The 19,261-nt window shown below is 40.1% G+C and overlaps 1 protein-coding gene across 1 annotated transcript in view; it reads left to right on the top strand.

The window, feature by feature from the left end:
- Positions 1–19,261, top strand: part of ZNF451 (zinc finger protein 451) — a 96,650-nt gene that overhangs the window by 36,824 nt on the left and 40,565 nt on the right. The window contains exons 6-10 of the mRNA XM_068960661.1: positions 972–1,122; positions 2,236–2,362; positions 13,373–13,526; positions 14,016–14,163; positions 16,801–18,380. Coding sequence (XP_068816762.1) covers positions 972–1,122; positions 2,236–2,362; positions 13,373–13,526; positions 14,016–14,163; positions 16,801–18,380 — 2,160 coding nt within the window. The remainder of the gene's footprint in view (positions 1–971; positions 1,123–2,235; positions 2,363–13,372; positions 13,527–14,015; positions 14,164–16,800; positions 18,381–19,261) is intronic.

Genomic DNA, 19,261 nt, shown 5'->3' with positions numbered 1-19,261 from the left:
ATGAAGTATTCAAAGTATTTGAGTGAAACAAGTTATAAGAAATAATAATAATCAAACTATATATCAGAATCCTCCTAGCACTTTTTAAATTCTTTGTTTATAGAACTTAACTCTAAATTTTTCACTGTACAACATGCATTGGGAGTTTGCCTGGAAACAGAATTTGGCTGAGGCTGGAAAGTTGTGTGACTGTAAGACCAAGATTATGATGGAAAGGGATAATCTTCACCAGATAAAAGGACTGGTGAAGGCATTCTCCTTGTCCTCCCCATTCCCGTCCCGTCTCAGTTACAGCTTGTATAACTGAACCTTATAATGTGTGTAAGATACTTAAAAGAGAAAATAAGAATTAGAAGAAAAAATCTTTGTCAGCTTATATAAATGAACAGAAGGGAGGCAGGTACAGTGATATAGTCCATCTTTGACATTTCTCGGCTGTTGAACTTACGGGAACAGTTCTTTTCCTCAAGATAATATTACTTGGAGATCTTAATGGCTTTCCTTGTCCCAAATAGCTATTTATTTGTAGGTTGTTATATCTTTTATAAGAAAGTTTGTAAGCACTTAATTACTAGTAGCATCACCCATTTGATGCTGCCCAGAAGGCGATGGCACCCCACTCCAGTACTCTTGCCTGGAAAATCCCATGGACGAAGGAGCCTGGTAGGCTGCAGTCCATGGGGTCGATAAGAGTCGGACACAACGGAGCGACTTTACTTTCACTTTTCACTTTCATGCATTGGAGAAGGAAATGGCATCCCACTCCAGTGTTCTTGCCTGGAGAATCCCAGGGACGGGGGAGCCTAGTGGGCTGCCGTCTATGGGGTCGCACAGAGTTGGACACGACTGAAGTGACTTAGCAGCAGCAGCAGCAGCAGTGTTTTTCTGTTGTTTTTTCATACTTTTGATTACCACTCTAAAGGACAGTTACCTGAAATAGGAACTTAAGAGTTTATATTCTGATGATACAGGACTCAAAACAGGCACAGTTAATTCTGGAACAAAAGGTTCATTCCGAAGAGGAAGCCAAATTCGAGCATCTGGGAAACCAATTTCATGTCCCATAATGCACTGTAACAAGGAATTTGATAATGGGCACCTTCTCTTAGGACATTTGAAAAGGTAAGTGTGATGTTCAGAACAGTGGGTGCTGAAGGTGAACTGAGAGCGTGAGGCACCTCTGCCATTGTGATTGTAGCTTTATATTCCAAACTCCTACGGTAATTTACATTTCTTAGGCTTCCTAGGAGGCTTGAAGTCAGATTATTCTAGTGATATTCAGTCCTAATATGTTTCATAAAATTCTGACCAGACTCTTTGCATTGATGTACATTTGGATCAGTTTTACAGAAATTCAGTCCGTTAGCAAATTTTAAGAGACACAGAGCATTTACAGATATGTGGGCTAGCCCAAAGAAAGATAATATGTCATTGCAAAGTAAATGCTAAAGGCAAACCAGGTGTAGCAAAGTTAATAATAAATGTTCTATTTATGAGAGCCATGATTTACTGAATTTTGAATAGTAGAGCTTGAGAAAGTAAATATCAAGAGAAGGCAATATTAAAGGAGTTAAATAGTCCTTACCTTCGTAGTCTCCCCTTTTTATAGTTTGAAGAGGGGAGTTGAGAGTTTGGGGCTCTCGACCCTCTCCAGATGTCTCACCCTGCTTATGCCTGACCCTGCTGTGAGAGCCTTCTGGAGAGGGGTTCAGTATTCTACAGATAACTGTATTTTAAGTGTTTTTAATTTTTAAAAAGTCTTTGAGGCAGTTTTCAATGACACAAATTTGTTAAATGATTAAAATGACATTAAAAGGATTAAAAGCCATTTTTAGGAAATAGGTGTGTACCAGAAAGCTTGACATTACATTATTATTCTAGTGATTCATTTACAATTATTTCTGAGTTTTATTTTGTTCCTTGCAAGAAGAAATGGATAATGGCTGTACAGTTTTCAGACTGGCAGTTTACCAATTTGGTGAAATATGCTTAAATCCATTTTATTGTATCTTGAGTACTTTTTTGAAATTTTAAGCTGTTGGTCACTGTTTCAAGAGATAGCATGGTATACAAGAACCACTTGATATTTCTTGAATATAAAGAACATTATTTAATACTTCAGTAGAAGAAGTGTAAACACTTGAATATGTGTGTCTAACTTAACAAATGAAGCAACTTAGTGCTGCCTCTAGAATATGTCAGATTTTCTAATTTTACCTCTGTTTTGCCAAGTAGGTTCGACCACTCTCCATGTGATCCAACAATTACACTGCATGGACCTTTCATCAGCTCCTTTGCTTGTGTAGTATGTTATAAAAATTTTGTTACTCAGCAACAGTATAGGGATCACCTTTTTGCTAAGGTAAGAACATGTCCTAAGGTAAGAATAGGTATTCTTTTTCTAGAGATCTGTGGGGTGTTTTCTTGCTGTTCTTAAGCTTGCAGTCCATAGTGATGCACATAAGGATCAAAACTGTGATTGTCTGTGATAAATGAAATGATTTGGAATGTTATTGTGGGCAGTTAACCCTGATAGCTGGAAGCTAACAGTCCTAAAGATTATCATTGAAACTCTTTTTATTGAATTGCTCTATGAAATTGACTTACTTTGTTCAAGATGTTCTGTGAGTAAATCTCTTGATAATCAGAATGGTATTCTTAAGGACACTGCTGTTCAGTGCTGGTTGACATGTCAGAGCCATGTAGTCAGTGATGATCCTTTATCAGTGCTGGTATTAGGAGATCAGGTATTTAAAAGGTTGTGTTACATGACTCACATTGTGTGAAATCTCAAGGGACATGAGATTGATTCATACTATTAGCAAATTCAGTGTAGTAAAGAGCCCTGTAATATGTGTTTTGATGTTATTAGCAGGTATCTCACTTATTTATGTTACAAAATGTTAATTGTGTGATATTTTCACTCTGGAAAAGTTTTAAAATACTAACAAAAAGAAAGAAAATAAGAAACCCCCTTTAAAAAAAATTTATTAAAGTATAGTTATTTACAGTGTTGTGTTAATGTCTGTTGTGCAGCAGAGTATTTAGTTATACATATATAGACATTTTTTTGCATATTCTTTTCCATTATTGTTTATCACAGTATATTGAATATAGTTCCCTGTGCTATTCAGTAGGACCTTGTTTATCTATTCTAAACATTATAGTTTGCATTTACTAACCTTAAACTCCCAATCCATCCCATCTCCACCCCCTCTCCCCCATGGCAACCACTGGGAAATCACTCTAATGTCACCATAGAGATAAGCATTATTAACATTTATATATATATTTCTGTTATTTCTCCATACATAAATATTTTTATATAAGATAAGGTATCTAAATTATTTCATAATTTAAAAAAGCAGTGTGTTGTAAGCATAAATGTTTAAATGTTGAATCAGTATGTACATTTAAAATAAGTGAATGGCATTCTGTATGACTATAATTTATTTACTTATTTATTAGTGATTGGCTGTGCTGGTCTTCGTTGCTGTGTGGGTTTTCTGTAGCGTGCGGGCTTCTCACTGTGGTGCTTCACTTGCTACAAAGCATGGGCCCTTGGGTGCAGGGGCTTCAGGAATTGCAGAGCATGGGCTGAGTGACTGTGATCCCGGGTCCTAGAGCACAGGCTCTGTCGCTGTAGCTGGCCACTGGGTGAGTTACTCTGCGGCATGTGGGATCTTCTTGGATCAGGGATCAAACCTGTGTCTCCTGCATTGACAGTGTGGATTCTTTCCCGCTGAGCCACCTGAGAAGCCTCTCTTTTAATTTCCTATTAGATGTATTAGTTTAAAGTTTTCTGTCATTATAAACAATAACACCTTAAATACCCTTGTAGCTAAAAACCTATGAAAAGATTGATACTTCAGGTATTTGCTGAGTAAATATTAGGTTTTGAAATAGTAAAACGCTAATGTGCAAAGACTAGTAAGGTTTTTCTTTAAGCCATATTTTCAGAATTCACTAGTCTGTGACCTGTTCTTGAAAGTCATGTCAGTAATGCCCTGGATCCTGTGTAGGTTCACACAGAGTGGAGACTCGTGCTCTCAGCTGTCTCTCATTGAGTTCTCTGTTCCTAGAGTAGACGTGCCTCCTGGCAGTCAGTTTGCTGTCTGCTCCATCGTTAGTTTTGGGGAGCCTGTGTGTTGTTGACCCCTGACGAGTGGCTGTAGTATGAGGGGAATCCATGTGTTCTAGAATGAATAAGCCATAATGGTAATCGTCAGAGGAAACAGGTTCAGAGGAAGGGGACAGAAGAAGCTGGAAAAGTTGGCAGAGCCCTGCGGAGGAGAAGTGGTCTTCCAGGCTTGGATTCAGATAGATGGAAAGGACAAGGTGTGGAAAGGAGCCTGCAGAGAACAGCAGGTAGGGAATAGGGCCGGTGCAGAGAGCAGGGTACACAGCAGGCCCGAGACTTCCATCCCTAGATGGACTTGCTTGTGAGGCTGGCACCGAGCTGTCTGGGAACTTGAAATTGGCAGTTTCCCAAAGAGTCTCTGATGAGTGGCTCTTTGTGCCTGAACTGTAGGTGCAGGTGGTGTGGTTTATGCTGAACACTTGCTTTCCATGTGGGGTTATAGCATTTTGGTCTGTACTAGGCGGGTATGACCTAACTCCCTGGGCACTGAGTCTTTTTTTTTTTTTTTTGAACTCTTATTTAAAAATTTGAACTCTTTTCAAAAATCAACTAATTAATTTTAATTTGAGGATAATTTCCTTACAATATTATGGTAATTTTTGCCCTCAGTCAGTTCAGTCACTCAGACTCTTTGCAACCCCATGGACTGCAGCACGCCAGGCTTTCCTGTCCATCACCAACTTCCAGAGCTTGCTCAAACTCATGTCCATTGAGTTGGTGATGCCGTCCAATCATCTCATCCTCTGTTGTCCCCTTCTCTTCCTGCCTTCAGTCTTTCCCAGCATCAGAATCTTTTCCAGTGAGTCAATTCTTCGCATCAGGTAGCCAAAGTATTGGAGGTTCAGCTTCAGCGTCAGTCCTTCCAATGAATATTCAGAACTGATTTCCTTTAGAATGGTCTGGTTGGATCTCCTTGCAGTCCAAGGGACTCTCAAGAGTTTTCTCCAACACCACAGTTCAAAAGTATCAATTCTTTGGTGCTCAGCTTTCTTTATAGTCCAACTCTCACATCCATATATGGCTACTGGAAAAAATCATAGCTTTGACTAGACAGATCTTTGTTGGCAAAGTAATGTCTCTGCTTTTTAATATGCTGTCTAGTTTGCTCATAACTTTTCTTCCATGGAGCAAGCATCTTTTAATTTCATGGCTGCAGTCATCATCTGCAGTGATTTTGGAGCCCCAAAAAATAAAGTCTGACACTGTTTCCACTGTTTCCCCATCTATTTGTCATGAAGTGATGGGACCGGATGCCATGATGTTCGTTTTCTGAAGGTTGAGCTTTAAGCCAACTTTTTAACTCTCTTTCACTTTCATCAAGAGGCTGTTTAGTTCTTCTTCATTTTCTGCCATAAGAGTGGTGTCATCTGCATATCTGAGGTTATTGATATTTCTCCCGGCAATCTTGATTCCAGCTTGTGCTTCCTCCAGTCCAGCGTTTCTCACGATGTACTCTGCATATAAGTTAGATAAGCAAGGTGACAATATACAGCCTTGACATATTCCTTTCCCTATTTGGAACCAGTCTGTTGTTCCATGTCCAGTTCTAATTGTGCTTCCTGACCTGCGTACAGATTTTTCAAGAGGCAGATCAGGTGGTCTGGTATTCTCATCTCCTGAAGAATTCTCCATTTTATTGTGATCCACGCAAAGGCTTTGGTGTTGTCAATAAAGCAGAAATAGATGTGTTTTTGGAAGTCCTGGGTTTTCGACGACCCAGCGGGTGTTGGCAGTTTGAGCTCTGGTTCCTCTGCCTCGTCTTGTGCATGCTCTGTTGTATTCAGCGCCACTGACCCTGCAGTAGGCCACCGCCGACCCACACCTCCGCCGGAGACTCCTGGACACTTGCAGGCACGTCTGGGTCCGTCTCCTGCTGGGTCAGTGCTCCTTTCTCCTGGGTCCTGGTGTGCACAAGTTCTGTTTGTACCCTCCAAGAGTCTGTTTCCCTAGTCCCGTGTAAGTTGTGTAGTCAAACCCCACTGGCCTCCAAAGTCAAATTCCCTGCGGGTTCTTAGTCCCTTTGCCAGATCCCCGGGCTGGAGAATCTGTTGTGGGTCCTAGCCCTTTCTTAACAGTGCAGGAATTTCTTTGGCATAATTGTACTGCAGTTTGTGGATCATTTTTACAGTATTGTGGTGGTTTTTGCCCTGGCTTGACTTGAATCACGCATGGCAGGCACTGAGTCTTTAAGGTGGTGTTAATTGTCAAGTGTGTTGTTTGTCTCCATGGAGAGGATCTTTGGAATCTTAAAGCTAGTTCCTCTGGACTCTGCCCAGTGTGCCTTTCCGCTTGGTTTCCTTTTGCTCTAATAAATTATAGCCATGAGTATAGCCTTCCCCCAAGTTCTGTAAGTCCCAGCCAAACCCCTAGCCCTGGGGGTGGTCCTGGGGATCCCAACTCAAGTCATAACTGGACTGCACAGCTACAGGATTTAAACTTGATATTGGGCAGGTCCTGGCACCACTGTAGGATGTGACCTGATGAGAAGAATGCTTATGTCTTCAGAGTTAGAGTGCTTTAATTCTAGAACCGAAGTCCTTCTCCTTTTAAGGGGAGGGGGTGGACACCAGAGACCGAGTAGTATTGGAATGGCACCCGTGTTGAGGGTGGAGTCAAAGGTACGGACAAAGAGACCAGTTTAGGTGACTTTGGCAGTAATGCAGGTTTGAGATGAGAGAAGAGTTTACTTAGATAAGGGTATTTAGAATAAAGACCTTAAAGTGGACCCAGAAGACACCATGAAGAAAGAAATGGTAGACCTGTTGAGTGTCCTGATCCAGGTGGGGGGAGAGAAGGGGAAAAGGTGCAACTTCATCACACAGTTGTGAATCGTTTGCACTGAGTTGTTAGTATTCTACCCTTTTCAGAACTAGAACTCCTTCAGGACATGTTTTTTTTTTTTAATTCCATGCTGTAAGTATGTTTATCCTTTTCCTTTAATAAATCTGAATAGGCATTTTAACCTTTAAAATTAATGAATACTCACTCTCATTTGAGTTTTCCCGAATTTCATTAGTTTTCTGTTCTTTCTAGGAGTTGCTCGTTCCATGCTCTTTTGCCCTCCCTTTCGCCATCTCTCTGGGAAGTAAGTTTGTAATGTTCAGCCTTCCCGGAGGCAGTATGGTGAAACAGCAAAGTCTTTGGTGTCAAAGCCTGGATTCCATATCAGGTTTATTAACTGTGTGTTCTCACCAAGTTACGGCACATCTGTGAGCTTAGTTCTTTATCTCTAAAGTGAAGTCATTACACTTTCATCCAGAATTGTTGAGAGAAAGCATAACATGTTATAAAGCACTTAGGGCCTGCCATACAGTATTTAATAAAGACTTTTTATTGCTTATTCTTTGGAGTGTCCGTCACAAGGACTCAAAATGAGCTAGCGTGCATGGGGCTGTCATTGCGTATCATGAATCAACCAGAAGAGGTCGCTAGAAGATTGCTTAGCTGTGCATTCTGTTTCATAAAGATGATGTTCTTCAGTGAACTGTGAAACTGTTCATAATTTATTTTTGACTTTCTGCCCTTCTCTTTTTGTCTCCAGTGTCTTCTGTCTGGACTGGTGCCTCTCAAATCTTAATGCACACCAGTCATTTAAAGTGCAGGTTAATGTTGTGCCTTAGAGTCAGGATTTCTAACAAACTTCTGAGTAATGGCAGTGCTTCTAGTCTTTGGGTCACACTTTGAGCAGCAAGTGGTTAGCCTTTTTTTTTGACATTCAGGCTAGTGGGTCTGTCCCCAGGTAGCTTGCTGCCTTTCTCCCTCTTGGTGCAGGGGGTGGTGGTGGACGTGTTGTAAGCCCAAGGGTGCTTCAGCGTCACTTGTGGGTGAACAGACGTTACCTCCCAGTGTTTTCAAGGCTCGTCCATGTTGTAGCTTGTGTCAATACTTCATCCTTTTTATTGCCAAATAAGATTCCATTGTGTGAACATATGCCACTTTTGTTTGTCAGTTCAGCTGGTGGACACGTGGGTTATTTGCACTTTTGACTGTTGTGAATAATGTTGACAGAAACAAATGTACAAGTCTTTGTGTGGTCATATGTTTTCAGTTCTCTAATGAGCTAATTGTTGGGCCATTCAGTTATTATGCTTAAGTTTTTAAAGAACTGCAAACTGTTACCCAGCGCAGTGTGTCAGCTTGCCTTCCTATGGCTCCCATTTCTTCACAGCCTTGCCAGGACTATTATCTGTCTATAAAATACCCATCCTAGGGGTGTCTGTGATGTGGTATCTTGTTGTGGTTCTAATTTCTATGGTGTATTTTGATTTAGTATGACTGGAAATACAGTGGTAAAAGGGTTTGAGTACTTTTAACTTACTGGACATCATATTTCCCATTCCTTCTCCTGGTTTTTGGAAGATATTTGCAAATATGCTATACCTTTGCAATTAGGTATATTCCCATAAAATTTTATGTGGAATCACAATTTTATTCTATTGAGCAAACAATTTAAACAAGCTTGTTTTGAATTCAGTTATAGCTCACATTTGAACTACAGCTTATTTTCTTAGAGTTCTTCAAGTAGGGACCATTGTGTAAATTGGTAAGTTATGTGTATAAGTTAGTAAATACTTTTAGTGCTCTTGTTTGGAACCTTCTAATCAGAATGTAGAAAGTCAGACTAGGGGTTATCTTTTACACGGCTGTCACCAAAATAAAGTGGGTGAAGAGTAACGAAAAGAGCACAGGATTTCCCACCAAAGCTGTGAAGCTGGGTGAATGGCAGCCCTCTGTCTTCTGAGGGTGCAGCTGAAAGGGTGGTGCTGATTTTGTTGACTTACCTAAACTTTAGCTTTCTCATTAGTAAATAATGAAAATAGTACTTCATGGGTTATTGTAGATTAACTGGAAAAGCACATTTGAACCATAATGTACTTAGTATGAATGTGAATTTCCTGTCCCCCCTCCTGTTGCATCTTATAAGCAACTACACAAACTATTGTGTATACTTAATGATAGAAACTTAGGAAGACACAATACAACTTTTAAGGCTATTACTCTAAAGACCATTAACAAGTTAAATTATATTTATATACAAGCACACGTACATATACATACACATATAAATATACACTGAAAAATACTTCCAATTTTGGGATAGAGGAGGCTCTTTTTAAAATTTTTATTTTTGTGGGGATCATGATATTCTTTTTCTAAATTTTTATTTTTAGTTGGAGGATAATTGCTTTACAATATAGTGATGGTTTCTGCCATATATCAACATGAATCAGCCATAGGTATACGTATGTTCCCTCCTTCTTGGACTTCCTTCTCACCTCCCACAGTATCCCACCCCTGCCTCTCTAGGTTCTCAGCAGCAGATCCCGCTAGCTCTCTGTTTTACATATGGTAATATATATGTTTCAGTGCTACGCTCTCAAACCATGCCACCCTCTCCTTCCCCCGCTGTGTCCAAAACTCTGTTCTTTACATCTGCGTCTCCTTTGCTGCTCTACAAATAGAGCATCAGTACCATCTTCCTAGATTCCATATAAACGTGTTAGTATATACAGGTTTTTTTCTTTCTGACTTACTTCATGCTGTGTAATATAGGCTCTAGGTTCATCCACGTCATTAGAATTAACTCACACATGTTCCTTTTTATAGCTGGGTAGTATTCCTTATCCATTCATCTGCCAGTGGACATCTAGGTTGCTACCATTGCCTAGCTATTGTAAATAGTGCTGTGGTGAACACTGGGATACGTGTGTCTTTTTCAATTACTGTTTCCTTGAGATATATGCCTAGGAGTGGGATTATTGGGTCATGTGGTAGTTTCCAGCCAAAGGCCTAGAAAAGGTCAGTTTTCATTCCAATCCCAAAGAAAGGCAATGCCAAAGAATGTTCAAACTTCCACACAATTGCATTCATTTCACATGCTAGCAAAGTAATGTTTAAAATTCTCCAAGCCAGACTTCAACAGTATGTGAACCGTGAAATTCCAGATGTTCAAGCTGGATTTAGAAAAGTCAGAGGAACCAGAAATCAAATTGCCATCATCCGTTGGATCATCAAAAAAGCAAGAGAGTTCCAAAGAAAAACATCTGCTTATGTTTTATTGACTGTGCCAAAGCCTTTGACTGTGTGGATCACAACACACTGTGGAAAATTCTTAGAGAGATGGGAATACCAGACCACCTGACCTGCCTCCTGAGAAATCTGTATGCAGGTCAGGAAGCAACAGTTAGAACTGGACATGGAACAATATGGTCCCAAATTGGGAAAGGAGTACGTCAAGGCTGTATATTGTCACCCTGCTTATTTAACTTATATGCAGAGTACATCATGAGAAATGCTGGACTGGAAGAAGCACAAGCTGGAATCAAGATTGCCAGGAGAAATATCAATAACCTCAGATATGCAGATGACACCACCCTTATGGCAGAAAATGAAGAAGAGCTAAAGACCCTCTGGATGAAAGTGAAAGAGGAGAGTGAAAAATTTGTCTTTAAACTGAACATTCAGAAAACTGAGATCATGGTATCTGGTCCCATCACTTCATGGCAAACAGATGGGGAAAAAATGGCAACAGTGACAGACTTTGTGTTTTGGGGCTCCAAAATCACTGCAGGTGGTGACTGCAGCCATGAAATTAAAAGATACTTGCTCCTTCGAAGAAAAGGTATGACAAACCTAGACAGCATATTAAAAAGCAGAGACATTACTTTGCTGACAAAGGTCCATCTATTTAAAGCTATGGTTTTTCCAGTAGTCATGTATGGATGTGAGAGTTGGACCATAAAGAAAGCTGAATGCTTTAGAATTGACGCTTTTGAACTGTTGGAATTGAACTTTTGAACTGCTTTTGAACTTCACCAACACTGTGGTGTTGGAGAAGACTCTTGAGAGCCCCCTGGGACTGCAAGGAGGTCCAACCAGCCAATCTTAAAGGAAATCAGTTCTGAATATTCATTGAAAGGACTGATGCTGAAGCTGAAATTCCAGTACTTTGGCCACCTCATGCGAAGAGTTGACTCATTGGAAAAGATCCTGATGCTGGAAAGATTGAAGTCAGGAAGAGAAGGGGACAACAGAGGATGAGATGGTTGGATGGCATCACCAACTCAATGGACATGAGTTTGAGTAAGCTCCGGGAGTTGGTGATGGACAGGGAAGCCTGGCGTGCTGTGGTTCATGGGGTTGCAAAGAGTTAGACACAACTGAGCGACTAAACTTAACTGATGGCAGTTTTATGCCTAGCTTTTTTTTTTTTTTTTTAAGGAATCTTCATGCTGTTCTCCGGAGAAGACAATGGCACCCCACTCCAGTACCTTGCCTGGAAAATCCCATGGACGGAAGAGCCTGGTAGGCCGCAGTCCATGGGGTTGCTAAGAGTTGGACACGACTGAGTGACTTCACTTTCACTTTTCACTTTCATGCATTGGAGAAGAAAATGGCAACCCACTCCAGTGTTCTTGCCTGGAGAATCCCAGGGACGGGGGAGCCTGGTGGGCTGCCGTCTGTGGGGTCGCACAGAGTCGGACACGACTGAAGCGACTTAGCAGCAGCAGCAGCAGCAGCATGCTGTTCTCCATAGTGGCTTTATCAATTTGCATTCCCACCAACAGTATAAGAAGGTTCCCTTTTCTCTACACCCTATCCAGTGTTTATAATTTGTAAAGTTTTGATGAACAGCCAGAGCAATCTTGAAAAAGAAGAATGGAGCTGGAGGAACCAACTTTTCTGCCTTCAAACTGTACTACAAAGCTGCAGTCATCAAGACAGTATGGTACTGGCACAAAAACAAATATAGACCAATGGAGCAAGATAGAAAGCCTGGAAATAAATCCATGCACCTATGGGTACCTTATCTTTGACAAAGGAGGCAAGAATATACAATGGAGAAAGGACAAGTGGTGCTGGGAGAACTGGTCAGCCACCTGTAAAAAAATGAAACTGGAACACTTTCTCACACCATACACAAAAATAAACTCAAAATGGTTTAAAGATCTAAATGTAAGGCCAGAATCAAGAAAACTTTTAGAGGAAAACGTAGGCAGAATACTCTTTGACGTAAATTACAGCAAGATCCTCTATGACCCACCTCCTAGAATAATGGAAATAAAAACAAAAATAAACAGAGGAAGCTCTTAACCAGGTTTGGAAACCTGGACACTACAAAAGGCATGCCCATTTGACTATCAGAATTTTAAGGTGACCATATACAAACTTAATAGATAGGTGTTTGATGAAAAATATTTTAAAGATGGAGGATGAGACAGAGTTAGTTTTGATAACAGAGAATGGATACAGGTTGACCAGAGGGGAAAAAATAAAACTTGAGACTGGAATGGAGTAAGCAACACAGAGAATTATATGAATGAAAGCTCATAGCACAAGTAGACAGGAAAGGCAGGTTAACACAGCACATGTCCGTAAGACTGCAGACACAAAAATAAGGTCCATAATCGCCTGTACCAGACTCATTTGGTGCTAGGGAACCTGAATTGATGGAATCTTTTTGAGCAGCAGTTACACAATATCTTTTAATTACCAAAAACTTTTAACCCAGTAGGGCCACTCCTGATAATGAGGGGAAAGCAGTATATAATAAGGATATGTAGTCAACAATATATTTTTATAAATATGTTTACAAAATCATTGTAGTGGCAAAAAAAAAAAAAGCCTGAAAATGAATAGTTGGCTAAATCTTAGTAGAGCCACACCATGAAGTAGTTTGTGGTCATTACAGAGAATGAACTAGAGTGACACCAGTTGATTTTTAGGGGTTTCTGTTAGGTATTATGGAATAAGAAAACTGAGAGGCAGAAGATCTGTAAGAGGACAATATTTGGTAAAACAATGGCAGTTCCCCTTGTATATTTTTTATAAATGACCAACATGGAGAAATTTATGGAATACATATTTGTAAACATAGGTTATATTGCATAGTGGGCAAAGCAAAACATAAAACATATATGTGATATGAAAATACTTATGCATTTATATAATATTGCATATATATAAAAATGTCTAGAAAGCAAACATACTTTTATCTTTATTGTCACAGAAAGATGGAAACAATTTGTTTTTAAGGAAAAAATTTAAAAATTCATATATGGGACCTTATTTATGATAAAACAATTCCACAGTTCACAGGGAAGAAAAGTTTTCATGTTAAAAACTGATACAAAATATTCCAAATGTATAATAAATAGGTTATTTTGAAAGTTGACTTAAACTGAATATTGATTTTAGTTGTCTATAATATAGCTTTGCCTTGTATTTTAGGAAGCTGCAGATGATGGACATAAAAACAACCTTCTTCCTCAGATTATTCAGTGTTTTGCGTGTCCAAATTGCTTCCTCCTTTTTAGCAGCAAGGATGAGTGTTTGAAGCACATGTCTGGAAAGAATCATTTCCATCAGAGTTTTAAACTGGGTGGTATGTTCATATTCTCTTCTGATGAAAATTAGTAAACTCCCTTAACCTTTGACGATTTACTATACATCTCAGATAATTCTTGAGATAACTTATTTTCACATTAATTTTGAGAACCGTGAAAGTGAAATATGTTTATCTCAGTTTTTCTTTTTCAAAAAAGATTCTTAATATTTATCTGTACCTAAGAGTAAGGTTTACTTTGAGGAATGAAGACAAACTTGGGAAGAAAACATTTATGCACAATAATGTTTTTGTGTATCCATTGGGAAGTTGGGTGTTTGCCTGCATTTAAACTCAGATTTTAGTTTGAGCATGAGTTCAGCATCCATCACACTTAATTGAAGCTAGAAAATGACTTTTCTTAGATTTTTATCACATAAATAATTATCTTCTTTCACTTACTAACCGGATGTTGAGAAAGGCAGAAGGGAGGAAGGCCGGGTCACTCCACTCGAATCTTTGCAAGTTATAGTTCATTTTGTCTTTCAGATGACAAGGCAGTGGCACAGCCAATATCATTTCCATCTTTTGCAAAGAAACTTTTGATCTCTCTGTGCAAAGATGTCCCATTTCAAGTTAAGTGTGTGGCCTGCCACCAGACCCTACGTTCCCACATGGAGCTTACTGCCCATTTCAGGTTTGTACTGGTCCTGCCCAAAAGGCTCTTCACCAACAGGGGGATTCAACAAATAGTTTTATATTCTGTGTTTCTCTCCTTTAAAATGAGAATGGATATTTGCCTGGACGTTACCCAGATTTACCATAATAAGAGGAGAGGTATGAGGAAAGTGGATTCATTGATACTGCTGTAGACGTTAAACAAGCTGACAGTTGTAAGTCTTGTATGGGTTGCTGAGGGCTGTGCCTGTGGGAGGAGAGGGTTAACACAGAATGTTGGCTTTGAGTCAGCTAGCATGGAAAGTATGACAAACATGTGAAAAATTGCATGTCAATCAAAGGCCAAATTGATCAAATAATCGAGTGTGGTATTTTTGTCTTTACAATGAAAATTATCAAGCAATATACAAAAGTAATGAGTATAATAAGCTCTAATACACCTGTCACCAGGCTTCAGTAGTTGTCACTACATGACACTTTCATCCCTGCAAGTTCTTACTTTTGAAGCAAATCTTGATATTTTATCTGTAAATACTCCAGGATATACCTATGGATGATAAGCATTCTTTCTTTTTTTTTTTTTTAAGAAAAATAACTGTAATACTGTGATACCTAAAAAACTAGTATTTTAATATCATCAAATATCTGATCAGTTATCAAATTTTCCCTGGTCACTTCATGACGTTTTTTACATTTGGTTTGTTGGATTCATAATTCAAAGACTGTAGTTTGCATTTGATGCTCTCTTAGGTCTCCCCCCTCCTTATTTCTTTAAAATGCATTAAAAGTTCGTATCTACTAAGTGATACAGTTGCATTTGTTTACTTAGAACAGTTGTTTTCACAAACTTTCAAGTAAAATACATTCTCTAAAAATCAGGCAGCTGAGTATAATTACTCTGTATAAACTTGGTATAATTACTGATGTTAACAGTTCTAGTTCTGACTTGTATTTCTTGAGTTCATGAGTTCAAATCCTCATCCTGCCAGGATTTTTATTCTTAATTATTTCATGGAAAATTTCACTATATGCACGTCAACAGACTAGTGTCAGTTCAGTTCAGTTCAGTTGCTCAGTCGTGTCCGACTCTTTGCGACCCCATGAATTGCAGCACGCCAGGCCTCCCTGTCCATCACCAACTCCTAGACTTCACTGAGACTCACATCCTTCGAGTCAGTGATGCCATCCAGCCATCTCATCCTCTGTCATCCCCTTCTCCTGCCTCTAATCCCTCCCAGCATCAGAGTCTTTTCCAATGAGTCAACTCTTCGCATGAGGTGGCCAAAGTACTGGAGTTTCAGCTTTAGCATCATTCCTTCCAAAGAAATCCCAGGGCTTATCTCCTTCAGAATGGACTGGTTGGATCTCCTTGCAGTCCAAGGGACTCTCAAGAGTCTCCTCCAACACCACAGTTCAAAAGCATCAATTCTCATCCATCTCCCAACTTTGATAATGCTCAACACCACCATTCTTATACATCTTTATGTGCCTTATCACACTTAATGATTGTTTATAGTTCTTTGTTTCTGACGTATTGTTTCAATTTATTGAAGTTTACAAATCTTAACCGTTCTGATTTTTTTCATGTGTTTTTCATTCCTAGCCCTCTGCCCCCTTAACCTTTATGATTTGTAGAGTGGATACAGCTGTCAACCCATCCTTCCTTCCTGGTCATCTCCCACCCTCTCATCCCCAGGCAGTCTGTTCGGATATGTTTTCTACCTTACGTTGATGTATCTCCTCTAGATCTTTATGTAAATGGAATCATGTATAGTATGCACTCTTTTGTGTCTGTCATAGCATCTGTACAGTTCATCCATATTGTTTAGTTCATTGTTCTTTTTTATTTGTGAGTAATACAGCACAGTTTGCTTATTCATCCTCATGTTGATGGACCTTTGGATTTTTTTCCGTTTTTAGCTGTTGTGAATAAAGCTATTATGTGCATCTTATACAAATCATTTTATAGACATATGTTTTCATTTCTCTTGGATAAATATCTAGGATTGGAATTGCGAGATGAAAGAGTAGATGTGTATTTAGTTTTATAAGTCTACTGGACATTTTCCCAGTGTGCACTGGTGCATGTTTCTCCCAGCTGGAGTGTCATTTTCTCTACATCCTTGCCAAGGTTTGCTGTTGCCAGTCTTGTTTCATTTTAGTTGTTCTTTGGAGAGTCTCATTTGGTTTTAATCTGGATTTCCCTGATGAACAGTGATGTCGGACACTTTTTAGTGTAAAAGCAACCATGAGTATGGCATGCTCCTGACCTAAAATGAGTCCATTCTTAAAGAACAGGTACCAGGTTGTTGAGAATGTCACTGTCGTGTTCCTCTGTACCATAGAGAAGTTGGTTACCTGCTTGTCTCATAACATTCCTATCAGTGCATTTTACATTGTTTCTACTTTTCTAAAATTTGTCTGGATTAAAAAAAAATTTTTTTTTTTGATTCTAGTTTTATCCTTTGGTATATGGATTAAAATCAGACAAAATGTAGGTAATGTTCAGGTAGATAGGATATTATTATATCATCTGCCTCTTTGTTGAAAAACAATCTTTAGTGCTATGTACACGTTTACTTAATAATTACTACAATAAAAAGCAGAGATACTGCATTTAGAAATACTTACAAGTTTATCTTTTTATCCAATTTAGAGTTCGTTGTCGAAATGCCGGTCCTGTAGCTCTAGCTGAGAAGAGCATTGCTCAGGTGGCAGAGAAATTCCTCCTGAGAGGTTACTGTCCACATTGCAACCATGTCTTTGTGGATGAAACCGGTACCTGGAATCACAAACAGAATTCAGGACACAAAGTCCGACTCATTAACTCAATGGAAGAATCAATCTTACTTTATTGCCACAGCAGTGAAGGGAACAAACCTCCTTCTGACTTGGACCTGTTGCAAGATGAGTCAAAATTTTCATCACTGAAAAGAAATATGTCCTCTCAAGAATCTAGCTCACAGGATTGTAGCACTGTTCCAAAAAAGAAGATGAATTTAGGAGTTAAAAGCCTTGGGGGTGTGGTTTGTTTTCAGAAGGAAAAGTCACTTGTTAAAACCTGGTTTTGTGAATGCCATCAACGCTTCCCCAGTGAAGATGCAGTAGAAAAGCATGTTTTCTCAGCAAACACAATGTGTTACAAGTGTGTGGTCTGTGGGAAGGTTTGTGAAGATTTGGGAGTCATCCGTTTACACATGAGCCGCATTCATGGAGGGGCACATTTAAATAACTTTCTTTTCTGGTGTCGGACATGCAAAAAGGAGTTGAGGAGGAAAGAGGCTATAATGGCCCATGTGACTGAGTTTCACAGCGGACACAGGTATTTTTATGAGACGAATGAGGTGGCAGGTGACACTTTGCCATCATCCTCTACAGCGCTGGTGAGTGATCTGACTGCTGAGAATCCTTCAGCTATTACTATTGTTGATCACTCCCCAGCAAACAGTCCTCTGAGGGGTAAATGGCAATGCCGAATTTGTGAAGATATGTTTGACTCCCAAGAATGCGTAAAGCAACACTGCATGTCTTTAACAAGTCACCAGTTTCACAGGTACAGCTGCACCCGTTGCAAAAAGACTTTTCACAAGATGGAAACACTGCAACGACATTGCCAGGATGAGCACGACAATGAGGTGAAGATGAAGTACTTCTGCGGGCTTTGCGATCTGAGTTTTAAAGTGGAAGATGCATTTTTGACTCATTATAAGGAGCACCACAGTACAGACTATGTATTTGTGTCAGAAAAAAGGGAACCTTCCATTAAAACGGAGAGTGATTTTCCCGTAATAGAGACGGGTAATCTGCTGACCTGCGGCTGCCGCGAGAGCTACCTCTGCAAAGTCAACAGGCGGGAGGACCACGGCCGCTGTCTGCAGACCCTGCTGGGCCAGGGCCGCCTGTGGTTCCGCTGCGGCGTTTGCTCAGCCACAACTCAGAGCCTCGGTGACCTGCACACGCACGTGCGCCAGGCGCACGCGGACCTGGAGGCCCCGCCGCGGGGCCTCATCAAGTGCGGCACGTGCACCAAGGCCTTCCAGGACCCCGAGAGCGCGCAGCAGCACTTCCACAGGAAGCACTGCTCGCTGCGGGGGCCGGCGGGGGCCCGCCTTTCGGCAGAGCCCAAGAGCCCACCACCCGCCCGGGCAGAGAGAAAGCCCGGACAGACCGCAGGCGGGCTGCAGACTGCAGAACCGGAGAGAGCCACAGAGACGGAGCTCAGCGGCCAGAGCGCAGGTACGGCAGGTAACCAGCCCTGACGCGTGGCGTCCCACGTGCTGGTGATTGATAGGCGCGCGCCAGGGGGCAGCCCGCTCGGGGTTGGGTGAGACGGGGTAATCATTTCTGCAGCGGGTACAGAGATCCGTGTTCCCTCCCGATGCTTCCCAACTGCCCTCTCAACCTGGGGGGACAAAGAATACCTGTTACACTAATAGGTATTTTAGATAACGTTTTATTTTCTTTTCCAAAAGACTTGGGAATTTTGAAAGATAAGGAAAATGGATGGTCTTTCTGAAAGTCAGATTTGAAAGTACACTGCACGTTACTATCATTTAGACTAAAATTCAGTAAAAGGATAAGTCAGTGATTTCTTTTTGTTTCTATTTTGGCCTTATTCTCTGAGAAATCTTAAAGGTCACTTGAGAATTTATTTTCCTTATTCCTTTTTGGAAGAAAAGCTTTTACTTAGAGTTAAAATAGCAATTAGAAATTAGTTGTTAAGTGGAAACAAGAAACCAGGCAGAATACTGAGGTGTGGATTACCGTAGACTTTCCTTCTATGATAAAATTGAAGAACTCTACAAGAGTGCAATGTTTTTATTTTGTTTAGAAGTACGATTGTTTCCTTTTGAGTATAACTTTAATTATATATTCTTTTAAATAAAAATTGACTGTAAATTATGCAGTGTTGAGTGGAAAAATGAGGATATGTAAAAGTTTCGGCTAGTAAAGTATTGTTAAGAACTACTGAATTTTTAGACTTGCTCTGTAGCACAGGTAGCTCTTGTCATCACCATTAGGCATTTGTTTTATGTTGATTAAATGATGTTCTCCAGCCCCATTCAACTCTTCTTCTAACAACAGTGAAACTGTGGCCATACTGTTTTATGTTCTGT

Source organism: Capricornis sumatraensis, chromosome 22, assembly GCF_032405125.1.
Source record: "Capricornis sumatraensis isolate serow.1 chromosome 22, serow.2, whole genome shotgun sequence".
Classification (NCBI taxonomy): Eukaryota; Metazoa; Chordata; class Mammalia; order Artiodactyla; family Bovidae; genus Capricornis; species Capricornis sumatraensis.
The sequence above is the reverse complement of the archived record's forward strand: the minus strand, read 5'-3'. Positions and strand labels throughout refer to the sequence as shown.